This window comes from Castor canadensis, chromosome X (genome assembly GCF_047511655.1).
Source record: "Castor canadensis chromosome X, mCasCan1.hap1v2, whole genome shotgun sequence".
Classification (NCBI taxonomy): domain Eukaryota; kingdom Metazoa; phylum Chordata; class Mammalia; order Rodentia; family Castoridae; genus Castor; species Castor canadensis.
In genome coordinates, this window is record NC_133405.1 from 81919350 (window position 1) to 81943963 (window position 24614).

The window sequence follows — 24614 nt, forward strand, 5'->3', positions numbered from 1 at the left end:
TGATCAAGCAAGAAATTACAACCTGATAGCACTAAGATAGGGAAAAATACAGCGGGGAGATTTGTAGGTGTATAAAAGAGGGGTATCTAATGTGAACTTGGGGGAATCAGGAAGGCTTCCTAGAAGAAGTGGCAACTAAGCTTAGATGTGAAGGATGACTAGGAGTTAACAAGCTGAAGATAGGGAAGAATCTGTGTTCCAGACACAGAGAGAACAGCAAGTACAAAAATTTTATAATGCATAGCAGACTTTTTTTTTTTTAACAGTCTTGCTATGTTGCCTAGGCTGGCTTCAAATTCCTGGGTTCAAGTGATCCTCCTGCCTCAGCTTCCTGAGTAGCTGGACTTATAGAAACATATCACTAGGCTGGAAAAGAAACTCTCTTATCTGAAGATGTCTTCATTTTGCCTTTATTCTTTTTTTTTAATCCTGTTTGAAACTAGGCCACATGCTATAGGCTAGTCTGCAATGCTGTGAGGCCAGCTTCAGTTATCACTTGCTCTTCTTTTATGACCGCCAAGACCAGCATTCAGATCTGATGGGAAAGGGAACCAGAGGATCTTAAAGGATTTTTTTTATTGGTCTTTTGAGACAGAGCCCAGGCTGGCCTTGAACACACAGTCTTCCTGCCTTTGCCCCCCAATCCCTCTGCTGGGATTATAAACTTGATGCACCCTGCCCTGTAGGATTTTCTCTTTTTTTTTTATTTTTTATTTTTTTGCCAGTACTGGGGTTTGAACTCAGGGCTTTGTGCTTGCAAAGCAGGCACTCTGCTTCTTGAGTCATGTCTCCAGTCCTAGGATTCTGTCTTTATCTTTGGTTCTCAACAATTTGACTATGATACAAGTAGGAGCAGTTTTCTTCATATTTATTCTATTTGAGCTTTATAGAACTTGAATATGTAAATATGTGTCTTTTGCCAAATTTGAGAAATACTCAACCACTATTTTTTCAAGTAATGTTTCTGCCCATTCACCCTCCTGTGACTGGTACTATGGTCACACTTTATTATTTTAATTTTCGGGTGGCATTAAAGAGTTGAACCCAGGGCCTCGTGCATGTTAGGCAAGCACTCTACCACTGAGCCCACAAATCACACATTTTTTGGCCTCTGTTATGGTTCTATGGGTCCAAGAAACTTTGTTCATTTATTTCCAATTCTTTTTCTTCAGGTTCGACACTTTTTATTGCTGTATCTTCAAGCTCCCTTTGTTATTTCATTATGTTATTAAGTCCATCCTGTTAATTTCCCATTTCAGATATTACAGTTTTCAGTTCTAGAATTTTCTTTAGTTCTTTTTCATATTTTCTATTTCTCTATTGAGATTTCCTATTTTTTTATTTATTAGCAGGGTGCTTCTCTCTCCTTATTAAGTACCATCATGTCAAGGTTGGTCTCCACTAATTGTCTTTTCCCTTGAGAATGGTTCACGTTTTCTTGATTTTTCACAAATTAAACAATTTTAGAAGGCTTCCTGGACATTGTGAATTCTGTTGTGGAACCTTGGATTGTTGTATTTTCTGGAGTGTGGATGTACTTATTTCAGAAGGCAATCAACTTGGTTAGACTCAAACTACACTCTACCTTGCCTATGCTGTGTGGCATCTCAGATCTCAGCGCCATTCTTTTGGTCTTAGTTGGAAACTGCTTTGAGTTTGCCCTGTGTATTTATGGTTCAGGATATACCTTCAGAAAAAAATATAGCTAATTTGGGTTTCTTTTTCTTAAAATCTCTCCTTTCTGAGACATTGCCTCACTTTTCAGAGACTCTGTCCCAGGCTCTGTCCTCTAGTTCTTCAGGCTGGACAGATGACAGTCTCCTAATGGAGTTTTGGTGGTCTGACCAGTGATGCAGCCTGCCCTCAGGCTAAAGCCTTAAAAATGGGAAACTCACCATATGCTGATCTCTTATTTCAAGTTCCAGCTGCCCTCTGGAAATCTGCCTGTTTTTCTTCTTTCTCTAGAGCCTTCAGGTAGGTTGTGTGTGTGTGTATAGAGATTCTCAGATGAACTACATGTTTTTGAGGGGAAATTATAGCCCTCAACTGCTCTTTTTATCTTTACATTTTCTTCATATTATCACTCATATTCTCTTGCTTCAGAGAAAATGGCTAACTTTTCTACTTTCTCTCTTTTTCCCATCATTTCCTGTTTGTGGCAGGACCTGAAATTCACCCATTGGTTCATTTACTAATTCAACATGTATATATTGAGCCAGACACTGTGCTAGGTCTTAAGGGTAATGAGAATAAGCAAAATTTGGCCTACTTCACTGAGACTGCTCTCTTCTAGATCATTAAAGGTCTGGCTTTTTGGGGTGGGGGTGCTGCTTAGAGGTAGAGTGCTTGCTTAGCATGCATGAGACTCTGTGTTCAATCCCTAGCCCTGGGGGAAAAAAGGAAAACAGTTCAAAAGGTCTGGCTTCTTTTTTTTTTTTTTTTGGCGGCACTGGTGTTTGAACTCAGGGCCTCACACTTGCTAGGCAGATACTCTACCACTAGAGCCTCTCCCAAGGTCTGGTTTCTTAATTACCAGGTAAAACAACTTTTTCTTAGTCTTATTCATTAACTTCATTGCTTCATCCTCCATTAACTTTGGTGACCAACATTTTGTTCAAATTTTCTCCTTTATCTTCCCATTCTTCTCCCACCTCATTGATTTCTCCTTTTATTTTTCTCATGGAGGAATTCTCAGAGACTTTGTCCTTGGCTTCTTTCTTTCCTTGGCAGCATGTTTTTTGGGGTTTTTTTTGGTCTCACATATGCTAGGCAAGTGCTCTACCAGTGAGCTACACCCCAGCCTATCTTTGGCAATCTTAATCTCAGTGTTTCAACTACTACTTCCATGCCCACGGCTCTCAAAACTTATCTTTAGCCCTGACTCTCTTCTCAGGTTGAGATTTGCATTTTAGCTGTTTGTCTCTGCTTGGATGTCTAATAATCATAATAAGCTGTATGTAGTCAAAATCTAATTTATTATCTTACTCCTGGGTTTCCTATTTTACTTAATTTATAACCATGGAAGCACAGTTAAATGAGAGCTGTATCAGGGCTATTGCAAAAGATAGGAAGGTATTGGGTAACAAGTTTGACCACAGGGGAGGGCCTAAGAGTCCCTTCCAACCCTGTGATTCCATTATATTTCTAGCATACTGTCATTCATTTCCTTCAAGGAGTTCATCATTGACTTGAGGGAGACAAAACAATTGAGCAATAGGTGGTCCTAACTTTAAATGCAGCACGAATTCAGAGAAAGGACATAGTAGGCATTGAAGTAGTAAGAGAAGACTTCATGAAGAAGAGAACCAAGCTAAGCTCTTCAAAGTTAGAAGCTGTCTTTAATTGTCCTTCCTTCCTTCCTTCCTTTCTTTCCTCCTTCCCTCCCTTTCTTTTCTTTCCTTTCTTGGATTGGGGTTTGAACTGAGGCTTACATCTTGAAGCCACTCCACCAGGCCTTTTTTGTGAAGGGTTTTTCAAGATAGAGTCTTTGGAACTTTTGAGATAGAGCCTGGCTGGCTTCGAACTGCAACCCTCCTGATCTCTGCCTCCTGAGTAGCTAGGATTACAGGCGTGAGCCACCGGTGCCTGGCTCTTTCTTTTTCTATTCTCTCTTCTTCCTTCCTTCCTTCCTTTCTCTCTCTTTTTTTTCTCTCTCTTTCTTTCTTTCTTGGGGAGGACATTCGCTAGGCAAGCACTCTACCACTCTAGCCATGCCCCTAGCTTTTCAATTTAATTTCTATTCCCACAGCACTATTCTCTGCACATTGTAGAAGCTCCATAAATCCTTTTTGAATAATTTTACAGTATTATTGTTTATTGAGTACACATTGAGTGCATAGTTCTTCACTAAATGATGTGGGGGTTAACCAGGATTAGATGCAGTCTCTGACCTTTTTCAGTCAATTAGTCATCCCACAAATATTGACTAAGTGCCTATTATTTGTTATACACCATGCTAGGAATTATGGAGGATATAAGAGAGATATAAATTGTAGTCCCTTCCCTTAGGGAGTTCACAATATGGTTGGTAAGATGAGACATATAGTTATATAAGGTTAACTAAGGGGCTAGTAGAATGGCTGAAGTGGTAGAGCGTCTGCCTAGCAAGCATGAGGCCCCAAGTTCAAACCCTAGTGCTGCAAAAAAAAGAATTGTTAGAGTGCCTGTCTAGCAAGCATGAGGACCTGACTTCAAACCCTAGTACTGCCTATATATATTTATATTTAGCACTTATGTCATAGGATTGATTTGAAGATTAACTGAGTTAAAAATTACAAGTGTTTAAAATAGTGCCTGGCACATAGTAAGTGTTCAGTAAGTGTTAACTTTTATTAAGGGAAGAAGGCTAGTAAATTGCAAATGTATCTTTCCAGGTCTTTACTGTCACTAGATAACTAATTATATAATCAAGGAACACCTCTGTGGAAGCTGGAGGCCAAACTCTTGTCAGCTGATGGCGTAGGTCTTTAGCAACCCCTATAAACATGGCTTAGGTCACACTGTTTCTCAGATTGTCCTCACCCTTAGGTGATCCAGAGATACTCTGATAAAATAAATACAATTACCAACTTAACTGGACAAGTTAACATTTAAAGAGCACTTTATCAACATAAGGGAGGGAACTGACAACTTTCAGAAGGGATTTGGTTGAAAGTAGAGACTATCCCCAGGGAGATGACAGGTGAAACTAGGGTTAAATGAACTTCAAGAAAGGGAGAAGTCATTAACAATAATAGGCAGCTGGATGTGTGTGTGTGGAAAGAGGGGGCTCCATACAAAGGCAACTAAATTCTGAATCCAGATCCCTGGAAGTACAGCTTTTTTTTTTGTTTTCATTACTGCATTACACTCTCTTTTTATACCCAAACCCAGTACCCCTTCCCTGCAATTCCAACCTCTTGCTCCTGAGAACAAAAACACCCCAAATTCCAGGGCTTTTGATTTGGTTGGATTCTGCTTTGTCCTTGGAACAGTCTGAATAGAGACTAGGAAGAAGGGCTTGTCAGTTTGGTTGCATAACACTGAGTAGGAGATTATGAAATCTTCAGGGAGAAAAATCTAAGGGCAGGAAGATGGATAGCTGTCTGTTTGATTAAGGTACAATACTGCCTGTGGGCAGGACAATGAACTAATGAGATTCCTTCCAATGTAAAGATTCGAAATTTATATTTCTCATTTTCTTTACTCTTGACTCTATTTGGCAAAGAGAACGTGGTCAAGGAAACCCAATGGAGAGAACAGTGGACATCAAAGTTCTGATGTCACCTGTTTGCTAAGGGATTTGACTGGCTGTTCTCTCTCTCTCTCTCTGTGTGTGTGTGTGTGTGTGTGTGTGTGTGTGTGTGTGTGAGAGAGAGAGAGAGAGAGAGAGAGAGAGAGAGAGAGAGAGAGAAAGATAATTGAGGTCCAAAGGATAACTGCTTTTGCCCAACATCACTTGGTAACTGAACTGTGCCTCCCATGAAAAACAAAAACGTGTGTGTGTGTGTGTGTGTATGGGAGCCAGCTGTTAACAGCTGTTATCTCCTTATTTATTTCTAAAAAGGATTTAATTAGCCCAGTAGTTCTACTTTCCTTTCCACCTTATCAAAACTTCCTCTTTAAAAAAATACCAGTTATTTATACCTCATTGTGAATTTAACTTACACAGTTTTCCTAGGGGTATTTGATTTTAAGCCTTATCTCTGCATCCACCTATAAAATCAAATTTTCACTTTCTATGAAATTATTCCCTCCAGCTGATAAATACATTTCAGTCTCTCCTATCCTTAAACAAACAAACAAACAATCCTTCTTTGACAATGCATTGCCCTTAGCATCCTTTCTAGGTAAGCTTCTTTTTGTGTGGTACTGGGGCTTGAACTCAGGGCCTACACCCTGAGCCACTCCACCAGCTCTTTTTTGTGATGGGTTTTTTTGAGGCAGGGTCTTGTGAACTATTTGCCTGGGCTGGCTTCGAACCTAGATCCTCCTGATCTCTGCCTCCTGAGTAGCTAGGATTACAGGTGTGAGCCACCAGTGCCCAGCTTGGTAAACTTCTTAAAAGACTTTCTGTACTAAATAGTTTTACTTTTCTGACTTGGTTCTCAATCCGTTCTATTTCCAGTACTCTACTGAAACTGCTCTCATCTAGGTAGTGTCAAACTCAGTGGACATTTCTCAGGGCTTATCTTATTTGACCTTTCTTCTTGTAGTAAACACTGTTAACCACCTCCTTCTGGAAACTTTTTCATCCCTTGTCTTCAGATCACTATCATCTCCTGGATCTGTTGACCACTCCTTCCTGGCCTCCTTCACAAGCTTTTCTTCCTATGCCTGCCCTTTAATATTTTTCCCAAATGGAAATAGTTTTTTTCTGATTAAAAAGGAACATAAATCCCGAGTTCAATCCCCAGCACCACAAAAACAAAACAAAACAAACAGATGAAAAAGAAGTATAAGTCCATTGCTAATAAAGTCAGATCCTGTTGGGCGCCAGTGACTCATGCCTATAATCCTACTCAGGAGGCAGAGATCAGGAGGATTGCGGTTCGAAGCCAGCCCGGGGCAAATAGTTCACAAGACCCTATCTCGAAAAAATCCAGCACAAAACAGGGCTGGCAAAGTGGCTTAAGTGGTAGAGCGCCTGCCTAGCAAGTTCGAGGCCCTAAATTCAAACTCTAGTAGCACACAAAAAAGTCAGAACCTAGGGATTGGGGGGTGTAGCTCAGTGGTAGATTACTTGTATAACTTGCATGGGGTCTTGGGTTTGATTCTCAGCACCCAGAGGTAACTGCTCCTAACATTTTGGTGTATATGCTTTTAGACTTTAAAAATTATTACATATATCATATAAGTTAGTAAAATGGTATCACACTACAATTTTTTTGCCACTTTTCTCACTTTTTCGTGGACATTATTCTGCACCAACAAGCATAAAACATTTTATTTTTTGAGTGCTAGGGATTGAACCCGGGGCTTTGCACATGCTGAACACATGCTCTACCATTGAGCTGCACCCCTAACCCAGAGCATTATTTTAAAATGGATATATAGGAGAACCTTGAATTTGGTCATTTACACAAGAGACTGAGTTTTGTGATGGAAGTCATTGAGATACAAAGTCTTATAAAATAGAAAATTTGCTACCCCTTTATAAGACTTGTCATATAAATTTATAAGCCAGATGAAGTGGTACATGCCTTAGTCCCAGCTACTGCAACTCAGGTGGGAGGAGTTCGAGTTCGAGACCAGCATGGGCAACATAACGATGAGATATCCATATCAGAAAACAAAAGCAAAAGCAAAAACCAAACCAAAAAAGCCAAATTCACAAATCAGAAAAAATGACTATAAAAATATTGCACAAAATGAAAGTTTGTAAGATCCTTATACTAGTATTTTATTTCATTAGCTGATTATTTTTTCAGGATAAATTATTGGAAGTAAAATTTTTGAGTCAAAGTTTTCAGTTAAGTAACATTTAGAAATATAGGGCTGAGGGCATGACTCAAGCAGTACAGTGCCTACATAAAACTTAAAAAAAATAAGAGTACTTAAACATAATAAATGAAAAAACAATTCTCCCTGCCATCAGATACTCCTATTCTCCTGTTCTCTCCAGTGACAACCAGTAATACAAGTGTTCTTAATGTTCAAAAAATTTTATTAAACACAATTTGTTTCCCAGAAAGATTGTAGGGATTCACACTCATACCCAAACTGCATGTTCTCACCAACTTTGAAATCTGTTCTTGCATCTGAACATATTTCTTTCTATACTATATGCCGATGACTCCCAAGTCTCTATCTCTAACCCTGACCATGCTGTCAAGCTCCAGGCAAGTATTTCCAGCTGCCAGTGGACATGTCCACGTGGCTGTCTTATAAATAACCTCAATTTTTCTAAACTGAACTCATTGTCTTTCCTCCCAAACTTACTCCTCTTTCTGTAATTCCAACTTTTTTTTTTTTGTAGGACTGGGGTTTGAACTCAGGGCCTCACGCTTGCTAAGCAGGCGCTCTACCACTTGAGCCTTCAGCCATGTAATTACAGTTGTGATTGATGGTACTTTGGTACCTAAGTCAGAAACCCAGGGGTCATTTTCAATTCTCTCCCTGCTCAACAATAATAATACCCAACAGTTACTGAACACTTATTGTTTGCACATATAGTATTTTATTTCATTAAATTCTCATGACAGTCCAGAAGTAGCTTTTAGTCTTTCCATTTCCATTTTATAGATGAGGAAGACTGTAACTTGCTTAAGGTTACACAAGTAGGAAGCAGGGATTTAAACCCAGGCAGCCTCAACCAATGGCTTGCACTCTTAATTAAGTCCTGTCCTATTTTATCACCATATCTAATACAACTCATATTTATTTTATTTCCTCAGTCTCTATCCTATCTTTTCCCTTTTCTCCATTGCCACCATCATCACCTGACTCTTTTATTCTCAGTTCCTTTATAATTAGTTATATCCAACTTAAATACATTTTCCCATGTTATCTTCAAAATAATCCTTCTAAAATGTAAATGCAGTCGTGTCTTTTCTTGCTTAAGATCTTTCAGTGGCCTTCCCTTGGCTTACACACATCCCTTACACATATATGAGCTCACTGAAGATATTTCCTTGGACTGAAAGTCTAATATGCTGATTTTGGCCTAAAATTGATCGATTAAGTGACTTGAAACCTCACATAATGTTCACACTTAACCTTAAATGTCTATGCAGTCATATTGGGGAGAAGTGACCCCAAATAAGCACCATAAAGCTTATTTCTATACTTAAGTTCTCAAGTACAGAAAGTAGAAATTATTTAAATGGCATAGTATATATGTGTATATCATTTTATAGCCTTTAAAATTAATTTGAGACTTCTTAAAGAATTGTGACATGTATTATTTCTGCTATCTGGATTTTCCTAGGTTATTTGATGGAATATTTTAAGTTTCAGTAAAACATTAAAAAAAAAAAAGATCCTTCAGTGGCTCCTTATAGCCTATCATAAAGTCAGATATCTTTTGCTTAATATAGAGTGCTCATTCTCCCCTGCCAATCTCCAGCCACCCTACCTCTCCAAACATTTCCATTACCCAATCCGAATTAGTGAGTTTTGCCTAAAAATGCTATGGTATTTCTTTCTTTCTTTTCTATTTCCCTCTCTCTCTCTCTCTCTTTCTCTCTCTCTTTTTGTGGTACTGGGGCTTGAACTCAGGGCCTTGCACTTATCAACTTATCACAAGGACTTTTGCATATGCGATTTCCTGTGCTAAAAATTACTTTTCCCTATCTCCACTCCTATTTTTCCTTTATGTCTTTTCATGTCTGTTAAACTCAGATGTTTCCTCCTATAGGAAGCCTTTCTTTCTTTCTTTCTTTTTGTACTGGGGTTTGAACTCAGGGCCTACACCTTGAGCCACTCCATCAGCCCTTTTGGGATAGTTTTTTTTCAAGATGGAGTCTCACAGACTATTTGCCAGGGGCTAGCTTCGAACCTCAATCCTCCTGAGCTCTGCCTCCTGAGTAGCTAGGATTATAGGCATGAGCTACCAGCGCCCAGTTTAGGAACCCTTTCTTAAGCCTTCCAAGTGTACATGTTCTAGGTGCTACTTTGCTTATATTTGTCATATTATGTTGGTTTGTTTACTTGTTGAGTTAGTGTTAACTCTTTGAGGGCAGGAACGCTCTTATTTAACTCTAGGTCTTTAGTACTTAGAATGGTAAATAATCTCATTGTGAAATTGGAGGCCCTTGTGCTTTATTGAAAGAATTTCAGGCATCAGTGATATATATACTGGATACTGGCGGTACTAGGGTTTGAACTCAGGGTCTTGGGCTTGCTAGGCACGTGCTCTACCACTTGAGCCACACCCCTAGCCGGAGATACATTTTTTGAGCAGAGGAGGGCAGGTGAAGGGAGGAGGAAGGCTGACCTGAAATTATCAGCCGTCAACACCTTAATGTGAGGCGTGTGTAAATTTAGTCCTGCAAGTATTAGTATCTATACATGTTCTCATGTAGGTGTGTGTTATATCTCCATTATGGGTTGCAAGCAACCTCAGAGAATTGCCAAATATGAAGGTCTGCAAGACAGAAAGTGTGAAGTAAATGCCCTCAAATTTGCTGAAAAATACACCTGGAGTTGGATTTTATGTGGTAATGTGGAGGATGAAAACATGCCTAATTTTCCTGAAAAGAGAATGCCATTTTTTTCTTCGTTTTTTAAAAACCCATTTTGCAGATGTGAAAGAGAAGTAATCTTTGTTTACCGCATTCTAGTTGTTCGCTGCTTTCCTGGCCCCACACAGTATGCTTATTGAGTGCTTAATTGTAGTGGCATGAGCGGAAACTATCAGTGGCACAAGTGGCGGGGTTGCACTCTAGGTTCTCGGTACTATTGTTGGAACCCCACCCTCCAGAGACCACCCTTCTATTTTCGCGGAAAACCCGGACTTAATTCAGGTCACCGGGTTTCGGCCTATCACGGTAGGATCCTAGCTTGCTGGGCAGTGCCCACCGCTGATTGATAAACGGTAGGAGACAATTTCTTGGGTTGAGGAGCGATGATTGGTGGAGCCTGCCTGTGGTGCTTCGCAGGGTATTGGATGGTGCGGACTGGAGATGCAGGTTCCAGGGCAGCCACCGACACCACCCGGAAGCCTGAATGAGACCTCCTCTGCACTGACATGCGGCAGTCAGCGTGGTACTTATACAGGGCGCGGGGCCGAGTTGGCCGGCGTGCGCGTGCGCGCATGCGTGGGCGCGCGTGCGCAGCGCCTCTGTCTGTGGGTTGGCTGGTTATTTTGCAAACGGGAGGGGCCGTGCGCGCTCTTGCCTCCAGCCTCTGTCCCCCCACCCCCCCTTCCCTGGTCCCGGTCTGTCCTTCGGAAAGATGTCTGACACGGCAGTAGCTGACACTCGGCGCCTTAACTCGAAGCCGCAGGACCTGACCGACGCTTACGGGCCGCCAAGTAACTTCCTGGAGATCGACATCTTTAATCCACAGACAGTGGGCGTGGGCCGCGCGCGCTTCACCACCTATGAGGTTCGCATGCGGGTGAGTCACGGGGTGAGGGAGACAGCCTAGGGAGGACGGGGCGGGCGGGGGGGAGGTTGCTGTGGGGACGGCTAACGGCGGAGAAGGGGTCATTTGGGGGTTAGGGACTTAATAGGTTTGGAGACAGGACTGCAGACTTAGTTGTGGCCCGAGGATACAAAAAACTCCTGAGGGGGACATCGGACAGGGGGTGAGGGAAAACAAGTACCCACGAGGAAGAAGCGAAGCATGGCTGGACAGGGTGGGGAAGATGAACAAAGATTAGTGAGGAATTCAAGTAGATAGCGATCATGACTGACAGAAGGAAGGAAAGGGAGGGTGGAAGAGGGCTGGGGAGTGGAAAGCCAAGGCGACATACCGCTGCGTCCCATAACTAAACTAGGTTATGGGAAGTCAGTCTGAACAGAGGACACGCAGGCCCGGGTTCTTCCCAATGAGGTCTCTCCGGGATGATGGAATTAAGCAAAGCCTTGGGTTAAAGGGAAGATAGACCCTAAGAAAGGGGCTTGTGGGAGCAGAAATATAAAGGGAGTCTCTTTGAGACTTCCCTGACTTGGCTAGGATTAACATCTGAAGCAGAGAAATGTTTTATGCTTAAGTTTTCTCAGGTACCACATGCTGTGTCTCATCGTGAAACCTGGCCCTGAACTGGAATTGGTGGATTGTCAGTTGCTGCTCTCATCCTGTGCTGATCCTTTAGATTTGAAGTATCCAGAATGTTTACTTCAATATTTATTGGCTTTTACTTGGTTCTCTGTATATGAAGGGCCATTTGCCTTTTCTGTCTTACATTAACCTTTTGGATTCTGTCCCTGATCTGTAGTTACCTTAATACATGACATTTCAGGACTGTCTAGGAGTGGCTTCTTTCAATGTGCACCACAGAGGACTTTATTCTCTAGTGCTTAGTCCACCGTGCAAGGATGTAATGTTTAGATAGAGTACATGGTTTGCAGGGTTTTTGCCTAGTTTGAAGTGGTTATAGGTTAAAAAGTTTAAGAACCTTTTTCTAGTTTTCCTTATGTTTTCTTCTCAGACTAGAGGGAGCCATATATTCTCTACAGACAGCATCTTGCTCAAGCAGCATTGAAGACCTAAAAGTATATGGTGTTTTCATTTTTGAGTGAATGAATTAAATGAAAAAATGTGATCGCCTACTGGTGCTTTGAAACCTTATTGAGAAATGATATCCAAATCCAACTGTGGCAAAAATTCAAACTGATGAAAGAAAAGTAAATAGCAAAACATAAGAAACACTTGTTTTATATAGATAAGAACTATTTGAAGTCTTCTCTTCGTAGAAGTATGGAATTTGGGTCTTCCAAAATATGAAAGCGTGGAACTGTTAGTGGTAAAGAACTTCATTACCTGAGGGAGTCAGAGCATAACTTGTTTGCTATAAAGACTCTGCTGGGGGGTTTTGGAGACATTGTTTTGATGAATTACCTAAGAGTCTTTGGGATTATGAGTAAAGTAGCTCTCTACTTCAGATAGTCTCATAACTGTTCGTCTAGTGCTGTATATCAGGCACTGACATGGGTGTTAATTTCTATCTTAATCCTTACAAAAACCCCATTTACAAATGGAAAACTGAAAAGGCATGCACTTTTTTGGTGGGACTGGAGTTTGAACTGAGGGCTTCACCTTTGCAAAGCAGGCACTCCACTACTTGAGCTACATTCCCAATTCATTTTGCTTTGGTTATTTTTTGGGAGATGGGGTCTTGGGAACTATTTACCCTGGCTGGCCTTCTCCCAATTTCAGCCTCCCAAGTATCTAGAACTACAGGCAGTAGCCCCTGGTGCACAGCTAAGACATACTTTTAAGTAATTTGCCCAAGTACACATAACTGTGACATTGCTGGGATTTGAACCCAAGCTTGTCTGATTCCATGTTCTTTCTACTACTTTGTCAAGGCTTAGTTGTAAAACTTTAAAGTGGAAAATACACTCTTAAGATGTTCATCAGAGCCAGGTGCCAGTGGCTTTTAATATTTTTATTGCACTCTGTTTTGGGGAAAAATTGGTAGAATTATTTGTTTTATTTATTTTTTTTTAGTGCTAGGGATTGAACCCCAGGCCTCATGCATGATGAGCATATACTCTACCATTGACCTACACTCACATCTCCATATAATAAATATTGCTGAAGCTGTTCTTTTTAATTTGTTTAGGAAGGAATCTGCCTCCCATGTGGAGTCTGGAGAAGTGTCAGGGTGACCTCACATGATGTATATGAAATGTTTCAAATGTTAGTTGTCCTGTGGACTTGACTTTTGCTTCTTTCTCTCCTTTCTCTTTACTTTGTTGTATTCTGAACCAAAGGATACTCAATATCTTGATTATACAGTCCTGGATTCCTCAAGATTTGAAGGTTGGAACCTGGGGACTAGCCTACCACATTAGCCTCTTCTGTAGATGTAGGTGTTGAGATGAAAGGCCATTATTGTCACCATCTTGTACAAGTAGGGAAATAAGCATTATTGTGAGTCAAGTAGGAAGTCTCAAAATGGCAGTGATTGGTCTAGCTGTGTCTTGGAAAAAATCTACTCAGTATTTAAAAATTTTATTTTGTCCTTTGTTGGCTTCTGTTGTACTGTTTGGGGATCACAGTATCTGTAATGAACTCTAGTGGAAATCTGGAATCACATGAAACCAAAGGGCTTTTTTTCTCTTATGGAATTCTGAGAAAATTTTCTTTAATGGTTTGTTTTGAACAATTAATACATGAACATGATACAAAATTCAAAAAGTATACTGTAAGAACTAAGTCTCCCTCCATCCTCTGCCCCCAGAAATTCTCTTTTTTGAAGAAACCACTGTTTTTTGTTTGTTTATTTGTTTAAAGGATGGTTTAGATTATAAAATACTACTTTAAGTATATCTCACTGCATTTCAACCCACTGACATTGCTTGGACCTTGAGGATTCCGGGTAGAATTATAACTAATGTCAGTTGGCTAGTCATTTGGCTTTTGATGACCTATATCAGAACTGGATCTTGAAATGGTTATATAAATGCCTTATTTACACATCTTAAACATTGAGAAGATTCCCCAGGCTCTAGTGACTAAAAGCCCTGATCATCACTCCTGTCTACAAGTTCTAAATAGAAATGTCCAAACACATGTATTAATACAGACCATATTTCCTGCAAGCCAATTCAGAGCAGTGGATGGGTAACAAAAGGAACTAGTTCTTTCCTTTCTCCACAACTGCCTCTTGGTAAGAAAAAAGCATCGTACAGCTCTGCTAGAACATCACAAAATCCTTACTCATCAAGTCTGAAAATCACCATTTCAAGATCCAGTTCTGATATAGGCCATCAAAAGCCAAACAACTAGTCAACTGACATTAGTTATAACTCACATAATATCACTATTATGTGACCATTCATTCTGCATTTTCTAGGTAAGGAAAGGACAAGCAGATACATAGGGTCTCTCTTCAGTAATTGAGTATTTATTGAGTAACTTGCATTTTGGGAGATGCAGAAGTTATGGTTCTTGATTTTGATGAGATCATAATTTAGTCAGGTAGACAAGACAAACACAATGCATAAAACAATATTGCTAAAAAAAACCAACCTAGTAGTGTGTCAAGCAATACTGAAGTGTAAATGTCAGAGGAGTTCAGAGTGGAAGAAGACCATAATATGTCCAGCTGGTGTTGTCAGGGAAGACTTTTCTGGGTGAAGTGACACTTGAGCTAAGACTTCTAGAACAGAAAGAATTTGAACAGGAAAAACAGAAAGATGCACACCTTGGAGGTGTTTATCTCTCTCTCTTTTTTTTTACAGGGAGCATCACTTCTTTTGTAGTGAAAATGATAGCAAAGTTTATTAGTAAAGAAATTTAGTATAACAGGATGAAAGCAGGTTGAAATGAGGAAAAAGAAAGAAACATTTCCTGTTCCCTATGCAGAAAGTAGGAGTAAAGACTCACTTTTTTTTTTGTTTTGAGTCAGGGTCTAACTATATAGCTTAGACTGGCCTTGAACTCACTATGTAGTCCAGGCTGCCCTCAAACTCTCAGTCCTCCTGCCTCAGCCTCCTGAGTGCTGAGATTATAGACATACACCACCATGCTAGCTTTTCAGTGCACATTTTAATAGAAAATGTAATATATGCCCATGGTAAATTGTACAATGAACAGTGTCTCTTCCATCGATTCCATTTGTCTGGTCTTAACTCTCTGAAATCAATCACTATTACCAATATTTTCATAAATATGTTATATACATATATATCCACATAGAGGTAAGCTTACACACACACACACACACACACACACACACACACACAGAGTTCTGTACCTTGATTTTTCCACTTAGTATCTTTCCATACTGTTATCTATAGATTTTTCACATTCTTTTCTTGTATAGCATCCCACTATATAAATATATCATAATTTAACCAATTGCCTGTTGATGGGTATTTATTATTGCAATAATAAAATGCAGTGAAAACTCTTATATGCACACTTACATGTGAATGTGAATCTACTTGTAGAATAAATTCTAAGCAGCAAGGGAGGTTTTTTTGCATTGTTGGGGATGGAACCAAGGGCCTTGAACAAGTGCTGTACCACTAAGCTACATCCCAAACCCCAGCAAGGGATTTACTGCCATTTGTGACATGATTGGCATGGTAAGGTTTGGTACTCACCTGATGATGTTTTGAAGCGGTTTTAGGTGCTGGGAATCAAACCCAGGGCCTCATGCATGCTAGGTAAGTGAATTACCACTGAGCATATCCCCAGCCCTGTAGGAGCTATTTCTTAACAAATTATTTTTTTGGTGGGACTGGGGTTTGAACTCAGCACTCTACTCTTGCAAAGCAGGTGCTCTACTGCTTGAGCCATACATCCAGTCCAAGGAGCTATTTCTTCATTGAAATCTGCCTAATGGGTTCTGATAGGTGGCCACCACAGGTTGAGTATTACTTACCATCTTTCTTCATTCATTCTTCCTTCCCTGTAGACAAACCTACCTATCTTCAAGCTGAAAGAGTCCTGTGTACGGCGGCGCTACAGTGACTTTGAGTGGCTAAAAAATGAGCTGGAACGTGATAGTAAGGTATGGCCCATAGCCTATGTAGCACCCTTGGAGAAGAAGGTATGCTCAGATTGAGAGGGAATAAGATCACAGTTTATAAAATCTAGACAGTAATGGAGAGGCTGAGTGCACTCTTCATCTACCAAATCCCAGTATATTGGATGGGGGGGGGAGTACCCTTTCAAATGTGAAAGAGGTAAGTTTAGGACAGTTTTTTAAAAAAGTATTACTTCACTTAATGGCTAGTAAAGTCTTACAACTTAAATCCTATAGGTATAAAAAGGGAAAATACAGTGTCAGAAAAGGCCAAGAGTAAAGATTACTTGAAATTCATTTCCTTTCTTTAGAGATGGTAAAACTGTCCTTCCACAAAAACAATTGAATCAATCTGACAAATCCTGACTGTTCTAAGGTCTTAGTTCTTGTAAGTTGCTGACCTTGGGACAGGATGAATCCTATGCCTAGTAAGAGATGAGGTTTTTAGGGATTCACCATTTCATTCCCCTCCATCCCTCTCCCATCGGGTTGATATTTTGCATCTCCCTGCAGATTGTAGTACCACCACTACCTGGGAAAGCCTTGAAGCGGCAGCTCCCTTTCAGAGGAGATGAAGGGATCTTTGAGGAGTCTTTTATTGAAGAAAGGAGGCAGGGCCTGGAACAGTTTATTAACAAGTAAGCCAAGTTCCTGGGGGGAGGCTCCACTTGCTACTTTTTTGCCATCATGGTCTTTTTTTTTTTTTTTTTTTGGTGGTGCTGGGATAAAATCCTGGGCTTTGCACTACTACCAGGCAAGAATTCTGCCTCTGAGCCATATTCCTAACCCATCATGGTCTTTCTGTGTTTTGTCTACCACACTTTTTTTTTTTTTGCGGTACTAGGGCTTGAACTCAGAGCCTACACCTTAAGCCACACTACCAGCCCTTTTTTGTGAAGGGCTTTTTCAAGATAGGATTTCGTAGAACTATTTGCCTGGGCTGGCTTTGAACTGTGACCCTCCTGATCTCTGCCTCCTGAGTAGCTAGGATTGCAGGTGTGAGCCACAGGCACCCAGTTGCCTTACCCTTTTGCAGTGGGTATTGTGATGTGGCACTGATTGTGTGCTGGGCTGACAAGGCAGTAAAACGCCATTCTTTGAGCAAAATTCTGATCCTGTATATCAGGGTCTGAGAGAACATTGTATATTAGTGCTTTTTTTGTTGTTGTTCTTGCGGTACTAGGGTTTGAACTTAGAGCCTATACCTTGAATCACTCCACCAGCCTTTTTTGTGAAAGGTTTTTTCAAGATAGGGTCTCGAGAACTATTTGCCCAGGCTGGCTTCGAACCATGATCCTTCTGATCTCTGCCTCCTGAGTATCTAGGATTTATAGGCATGAGTCACCAGCGCCCAGCTGTTAATGCTTTTATCTTGGAGGGGGAATTCCCTTCCCCTCCCCTCTCATATATTAGGGTTTAGGTGATACCCTACTGCTGTCCTTTAATAGCTCAAACCTTAGGGCTGACCTTGTCCTTTCTACCCTCTCCACACTTCTATCCCTCTGTTAATTCTCTCTGATCTCAAATACTACTGATAACCATCTTGGTCTCTTTATAGAATTGCTGGGCACCCACTGGCTCAGAATGAACGCTGCCTACACATGTTCCTGCAGGAGGAGGCAATTGACAGGAACTACGTCCCCGGGAAGGTGCGCCAGTAGGAGCCCCTCTCAACACTTGCCCTCTACTTTCCTGCTGAAATGACATTGATTTTTACACTAAGCCTCTCTTTCTCTTTGATCTGAAGTTGGCTGTCCATCCCCTGGCCTGATAGACTGTCTGGCATTGTGCCCCTTGGTACCTGACTACACCATGTGGGCACTTTGCTAGGATCTTCTCTGAGGAGAGGTGGGAAACCACAGGCAGATGCCCTTTGCTTGGGGTTGGGAGGGTGGGTGGGGGGAGTAGACTGGAAGGCAATTTCTTGGGCATTTACCCATGCCAGAAGGCTAACCTTGGGGAGGGGGGTTTGTGCTAGGAGGCACTTGTATACATACTGATGCTGCAAGTCCAGGGGAGTTTTCTTATTCTTAGGTTTAACCAGGACTGCTGAGCAGGGAAAATCCCTGTCTTTCTGCATGAACTTTTTTTCCTTTTGGGAAGGTGGTAGAGACTCAAAAGCCCTTCTTGTTTTCTCTAGGCCTGCTCCCAGTTTTCTTAATAGTTTCTTTTGTTCCTTTCTCTCTCCCTTGTTGCTTTTTATGGCAGTAATTCTAGAGTCTAAGCAGTCTGTTGTGTGGAGCAAGGTGTGTGGGCTTTCTAGGCCCATCATCATGGCAGCTGCAGAGTCAAAAGAAAGCCATAGGGCAGTAGGGGAGCTCCTATTGCCTAGCCTCTCTCCTTTTGTGGCTCCCTACTCTGGTCTCCTATTTTTGCTCACCAGCTGGTGAGTCAGTATGGGCCAGCAGTTCTCCCTCTCCAACTTTATGGGTTTGGTGACCTGTGGGGTTGGGGTAACTCACCACTGCCAGGTGACTCCCTGAATTGTGGGAGTTCTAGGTTCCTCCAAGTGTAGGGAAGAGCATCACCACTTTCCTTCTTCCATTCTCCTTCTCTTATCCCATTTAGTGCTCTCCTAAGGGCAGAAGCACACAAACAAACCATACACTCTCTGATTTCTCCTAAGCACTTTGAGCTGTTGAATGGGGCTCAGAGGCAAGAGTTGTTGCTTCCCTTCCCAGCTTGGTCACAGGGTTATTGAACTGCCTGCACTTGTTTGCCATGGAGCTCCAGCATCATCCTCAGATGTTGAACTAGTGCTAGCAGCTGGGTATGGATTTCCTAAATATTAGGCTAACACAGCTTCTTGAGGCTGGCAACTATACTAGACTTTTGTCTGGGAGGTATTGGTTTGTTTGCTGGGGCTTGCTGTACATCCAAGTGGTAGTATGAGAGCAAATTAACTCTGGTGCCAGATTAAAGTTGGGCTCTTTGCTTAGACTCCCTATCATGGAAGGATTAGAGTTTTCTGTATAGGTCCTTGGGGGAAATGATTGCTGATTCTGATGTGACCCTGATCAGAGAGATTAGGGTTAGATTTTGACATGGGATTTAGAACCCATTTAAATGTCGAAGTTCCTTGAGACAGATCAGCTTTCTACCTGCCAAGGCCGTGCCAGGGGCCGAGCAGCCCTTAGAGAGAGATTCTGCTCCCTTTCCCACTTCACCAGTGTTGGTGTGTTGTTGCTGCCTTTTTGATTTGTATCCTCTGTTATAGACTTTTTAAAAAATATATTTCTTCTTTTCATTGTGCACAAGTGCTGAGAGTCTGAGGCCCCATTTCTGCTGTGTATATATCCTGATTCGGGGCTTTTATTCAGCAAACTGTTCATTCTTGTCAGACGATGTCATATTCAACTCTGTTCATATTAAACCACTGTGAAGCAAGCCTCTGTTTTCCTCCTTAAGTTGTAAATTTAGTATTTCTCAGTGTTGAGGATATATTGGGTATTGCGCAGAAGTCATACAACATGGCCAGTATCTTGAGGTAATAAGTTAAGTTTTACATTGACATTACAAAAAAATCAGAATCCTAACTACCTGCAACAGTATTAACAACTTGCAACTGACTTTGACACAAAGGTAATGCCAGTTCTACTTGCAGGAAATAGCCATAGGTACAGTACCTGTGGTTTGGGTCACATTTAGTAGATTTGGTTTGTGAGCTTATGGGTTTGTGCTAATTTGGGCAGAATATATTTATATATGTGTGTGTATGCATGTGTAATATGTGTACATAAACACATGCAAATATTCTCTGACATACCTGCACACCACCAACAAACATCATTTTTTTCCCATAGGCCTTTTACTGCAATTGACACTTTTTGTTGTTTTTCAAATAGATTTGATGCAGACAGAAAGGTGGGTGAACTCTGAGAACTTTTGATAGATGAATATTTTCATCCAACCACCATATCCTGAAATGATTTCCTACACAGAGTGGGTTTTGGGAAAGGTTGGAATGAGGGGAGGTAGTAATCTTGTCATTTGAAAAAATCAAAGCTAGGTTTTTTTGGGTGGTACCAGGGTTTGAACTCAGAGTTTTGCGCTTGTTGAGGCAGGTGCTATACTGCTTGAGCCATGCCTCCCAGCCCTCAAAGCTCGTTTTAATGTATGGAAAGAAGGTATAGAGAATGATGCATTCAAAAGACTAGGAAATTAAGGTGACTTACCAGCTGGATTTGGTTCTCAGTAGAAGAGTGGGGGCTAACTTAAGGTAGTTGAGGAATGAGATGACTGTAGAGATCTGAAGGAATGGGGAAGAATAGGTATTTCTGTGAGATAAAGGGAAGCATGAGTAAAGAGATGCAACTTTCATAGGCAATAGTATTAGAGAATGAACTGGAGAATCTAGAAAAAGCAGCTATAAAATAAAGTATTAACAAAATTTTGGACAGATGGCATTCACTTATAACAAGTGGTAATTAAGTCTTGTGTGCCCAGCCCTATGATAAAAGCTAGGTTAGTAGTGGGGTGGGCTGGTTGTGGTACAAGTAAAATATGATTACATTCTGTTTCTGTGTATACCTTAAGACTTAGGTTCAAGAGATTTCTATACAAGACAAAAGTGCTAGAGAGAAAGTAAGATAAGAAGTTCAGGCATATTTAACTGTCCAGTCTTTTTCTTTCTTTGTGTGTCAGGCCAGTTAAATTCCCTTGCTTTGGAGTCAAATTGGCCATTTTAATATAGTAACTAGGTCCTACAAATCCAGGCCCTCTTATCTATCCATACTGAGATGAAGCATAGTTTGCTTTTATAAGGGATTCAAGTTTGCACATGTATCTGAGTGTTTACTACTAATGAATCCCTTTTATCCACAGCATAGAAAGGGCTCAACCTTACCCTGGGATCTGGGAGACAGAAGCTAACAACAAATTTTACACATAGTTGGACCTAAAAGAAGTCTACATCTTCACATTCCAAAGATACCTTGTCTACCCTTTGACCCATTCTTTAAGATGAAGAGTTGAGCTAGTAAAGGTAGGAGAGGTGAACAACAGCAGGCTTCTCAGGAGTTTTTGTATGACAGATATCCTAGGTGAGACACTTCTATGTTGAAATATCTGCTGTAATAATTTAAGTAAAATTACTCTCTTCTGTGGGAATGCAAACCAGCTGCTCACTGGAATGGATATTTCTTCATATCCTTGAGGACTGTTGAGTCACCTCTGGTATTCTTTTCTAAGACACCATAACAGTTCTAATTTTTTCTCACTTGGTTCATTTTTTAACCCTTTTATCTTTATAATTCTGAAATCTTTCCCCAAGGTCCTCACATGTCCCTAAGTCATAGAGTCTAAAACTGGACACCACTTTAATTATAGCCTAAAGGTTAGGTGGTTGTTATTCCATTTATATATCATAGTATTCACTTTTAAATATTTAAAAATATTTAAATGTTTAAAAAATATTTACTTTTAAATATAAACTCCTTGTGACTAATTTAGTGGTTCTCTGCTACTCCCTTCCTGACCACCTGCCACTTCTCATTCCTCTTATCTTTTTTTTTGGCCTTGAAAAACCAATTGTTCCTTCTTTTATTTAAAAATTTACTTCTTTCCTTTTTCTCTGTCTATGTCTATCTATGCTTTTTTTGTTTTTGAAGAGAACTCATTCCTTACAAAGTAAACTAAGGGCTAATTATCAGTATCACAAAAGGCTCTTTTTTCTGGTACTGGGGTTTGAAATCAGGGTCTTTTGCTTACAAGGCAGGTGCTCTACCAGTCCTCAAAAGAGTTCTTTACATCACTGCAGGATTCCTTGAAGTAGATGGGTTCTATGGTGGTTTTTAATGTATTTAGGTCATCAACTACTTGATCTAGAGAAACTGAAGGTAAAGGATTAAGAGGTACTGCCAATTTAATATCTATTAGAAATTAAAACAGTAGTTCTTAACTAAACCCTAAACATAATTAGATTCACAGAAATTTTATTTATGTATTACTTTTGAAGAAAATATCATACCAATAATATTTTTTGTCTAGATAAAATTTTCAACATTTGTGCTAATGGTGTCATATACATTTTAAGTTTGTTACATATTTTTGTTATAACATTTCAATTTAGAGATGTCTAATATTCTTATAAGATTTAAAATATTTCATAATATGTCACCAGACTGAAGACTCAGGAAGATACGAAAAGAAGTAGAAAGAGTTATCAGGGGTGGAATAGAAACCTGACTTTCAGAACTGGCTATAGCAGCTGTAGGACCTTAGGCAAATTGCTTTACCATTTTGGGTCTGTTTTCTCAACTATAAAATGAGAAGATTAAATGATCTCTGAGGTATTTTTTGGGGGATGGGATCATAGGATGGAACCCAGGGCGAAGCACACACTCTACCACTGAGCCACATCTCCAGTGCTCTGAGATATCTTAAAACTAATTTTTATGGCTTTCCTATCTTGAGTGGAGTAAACCCTGGAGGTGATGCTACCAAAAAAATTAAAGCACAATTTTTCCTGAGTACAATGGAGAGGTTAGTTTTCCAGAAATGAGTGAATCTTCATTTTTCCTGATTACTTTTTGTTGGTCCACATTCCATTGTATCAGGTCATGAGTACCCCATTGAAACTGGGTGAAGATTGAGTTTATAGTTCCTGTAATTTTATCCTAGGTGGTCCAGCTGAAAATTTTCAGTAGTCATCTCATATCTATGTGGAATTATTAAAAATATGTAAATTATAACTGCTGATTTCTCTAATGACAAAAAGTGCTTATTTTGTTAAGATATTTTATTGTGATAAAAATTCAAAACTAATGTTAGTTGACAAAATTCAAACAAAACACATGTATAAGGTAAAAAGTGAAAGATTTCTTCTTCATCCTTCTCCCTAGTCCAGTTCTTCAAAATAACTTTTAATTTGGTGTGTGTCTTCCCAGACCTTTTGTTTGTGTATAGACATACATATACATACATACATACATGCATACATATGTAAGTATACACATATGTACATGTAGGGGTACCCACATGCTTGTATATAGTAATAGTTTTTTTTAAATGGAGTATTATATATACTACTTTGCAACTTAATTTTTTCAATATGTAATATCTTATGTACTTTCTCTTGCCTTAATACATGGAAATTTACCTCATTAAAAAAGCCTCCCTAACCTTTTATAGTATGGTTGTATCACAATTTAGTGATTCACCTGTTGATGGAAATTTGCCTCCAGTCATTCACTATTACAAATAGTGCTATATATAATCTTGCTCCTATGTATAAGTATTTCTGTAGGATAGGTTTTGAGGGAAGAATTGCTAAGTTAAAGGATGTGTGTAGTTTACATTTTGATAAATACAGCTAAATTACCTTAAAGAATGCAGTTTGGGTGCCCACTAATGGCAAATGAGACTTTCTTGCTGTCTTTCCACAAAAGTGGGGAAATTCCTATTTCCCCACAGGGAGTTCTTTGTCAAAAGTGGTACAAATTTAAATAGCTGATAATTATCCAAACTGGTGAAAATGGTATTTCATAGTTTTAATTTGCATTTTCTGGTATATTTAGTTGTAATGTTACCAATTGTCAGGTTTTTAGTTTCCTCACACATCTTGGTCCTTCCAAAAACTTTTGATTGTTGCTAGTTGAGTGACCTTACCACTCCAACCATAAATAAACCATTACTGTTTTTTAAAATTAGGATATATTCGTTATACAGGGGGATTCATTGTGACCGGTTCCAAATAGGCTTTTATTGTACATTGGTTAGATTACTCCACTGTCTCTCCCCTTCTCCCCACTTAAAGCAATTGCAAGAGGTTTCTTTGTTCTAGTTCATGTAAGTATATGAAATCCAACCATATACCCTCACCTTAATCTCCTTCATTCACCCTCCCTCTTCCCACAAGTACCCCCTACACTGTACCTATTTTACAGTCCTGTCTTTCATTATTAATATTTAAGTCGATGTTCAAAGGGGTTTCTCAGTGTGTCCCCACTGTTAGTCTACTTTACTTTGGTCTGTTCAACCCCTTCCATTGCTCTCCCTTACCCCCCTTTACCTCCCCCCCCCATTTTTCAACAACTTTCAATACATATCATTATATCCTCTACCTTCACAAGATTAAACCATCAATCTTAACTAATGGCCTTGAATATTTCTAGGTTTCTTCTGACCTGTCTTTGGGGGGAAATGAAGCACATTAGCTTGGTGACAATGCCACATTATCTGAGATAGTCCTACCACCATTCCTTTTCTCAGGCAGGACTGATAGCTCCAACTCCTTGAGTACTTGGGGAAATAGACAACTTTGCTTCTTGGGTCACAATCCCTCCAGCTTGGACTTCCTCTTTGGTTATTTCTAACAGATCCAAATCTTAAATTCAAGGCAGGGATGGAACAAGGAAGGGACCAAGATGGAGATGGTGACTTAAATAGGAGGCCCAATTACAAGGTTCCAGCTCTTCTGGTTGGCTGTCCACATGTCAGTCAGAAATGAGCAGTTGGCGGTAAGCAGTGGGAAGCATATGCCCTC

At 40.1% G+C, this 24614-nt stretch overlaps 1 protein-coding gene and 1 non-coding gene across 2 annotated transcripts; one reads left to right on the forward strand and one right to left on the reverse strand.

Annotated features, from left to right (window-relative positions):
- Nucleotides 1-427: 427 nt before the first annotated feature.
- LOC141420135 (small nucleolar RNA SNORA61) lies at nt 428-560 on the reverse strand. Its single transcript, XR_012444821.1, has one exon. It is a non-coding gene; the product is annotated as a small nucleolar RNA SNORA61 (small nucleolar RNA).
- Nucleotides 561-10771: 10211 nt separating this feature from the next.
- Nucleotides 10772-19516, forward strand: Snx12 (sorting nexin 12). Its single transcript, XM_020151397.2, has 4 exons — nt 10772-11040; nt 16019-16114; nt 16643-16767; nt 17688-19516. The coding sequence occupies exons 1-4, from the start codon at nt 10876-10878 to the stop codon at nt 17788-17790; spliced, it is 489 nt and encodes a 162-aa protein (XP_020006986.1). The 5' UTR covers nt 10772-10875; the 3' UTR covers nt 17791-19516.
- Nucleotides 19517-24614: the final 5098 nt, after the last annotated feature.

Bases quoted from the DNA above. Each gene is read 5' to 3' on its own strand.
- Snx12 (XM_020151397.2), top strand. From the start codon at position 10,876: ATGTCTGACACGGCAGTAGCTGACACTCGGCGCCTTAACTCGAAGCCG. The intron at 16,115-16,642 runs GTATGGCCCATA...ATCTCCCTGCAG, and splicing joins AGCTGGAACGTGATAGTAAG to ATTGTAGTACCACCACTACC. The intron at 16,768-17,687 runs GTAAGCCAAGTT...GTCTCTTTATAG, and splicing joins CTGGAACAGTTTATTAACAA to AATTGCTGGGCACCCACTGG.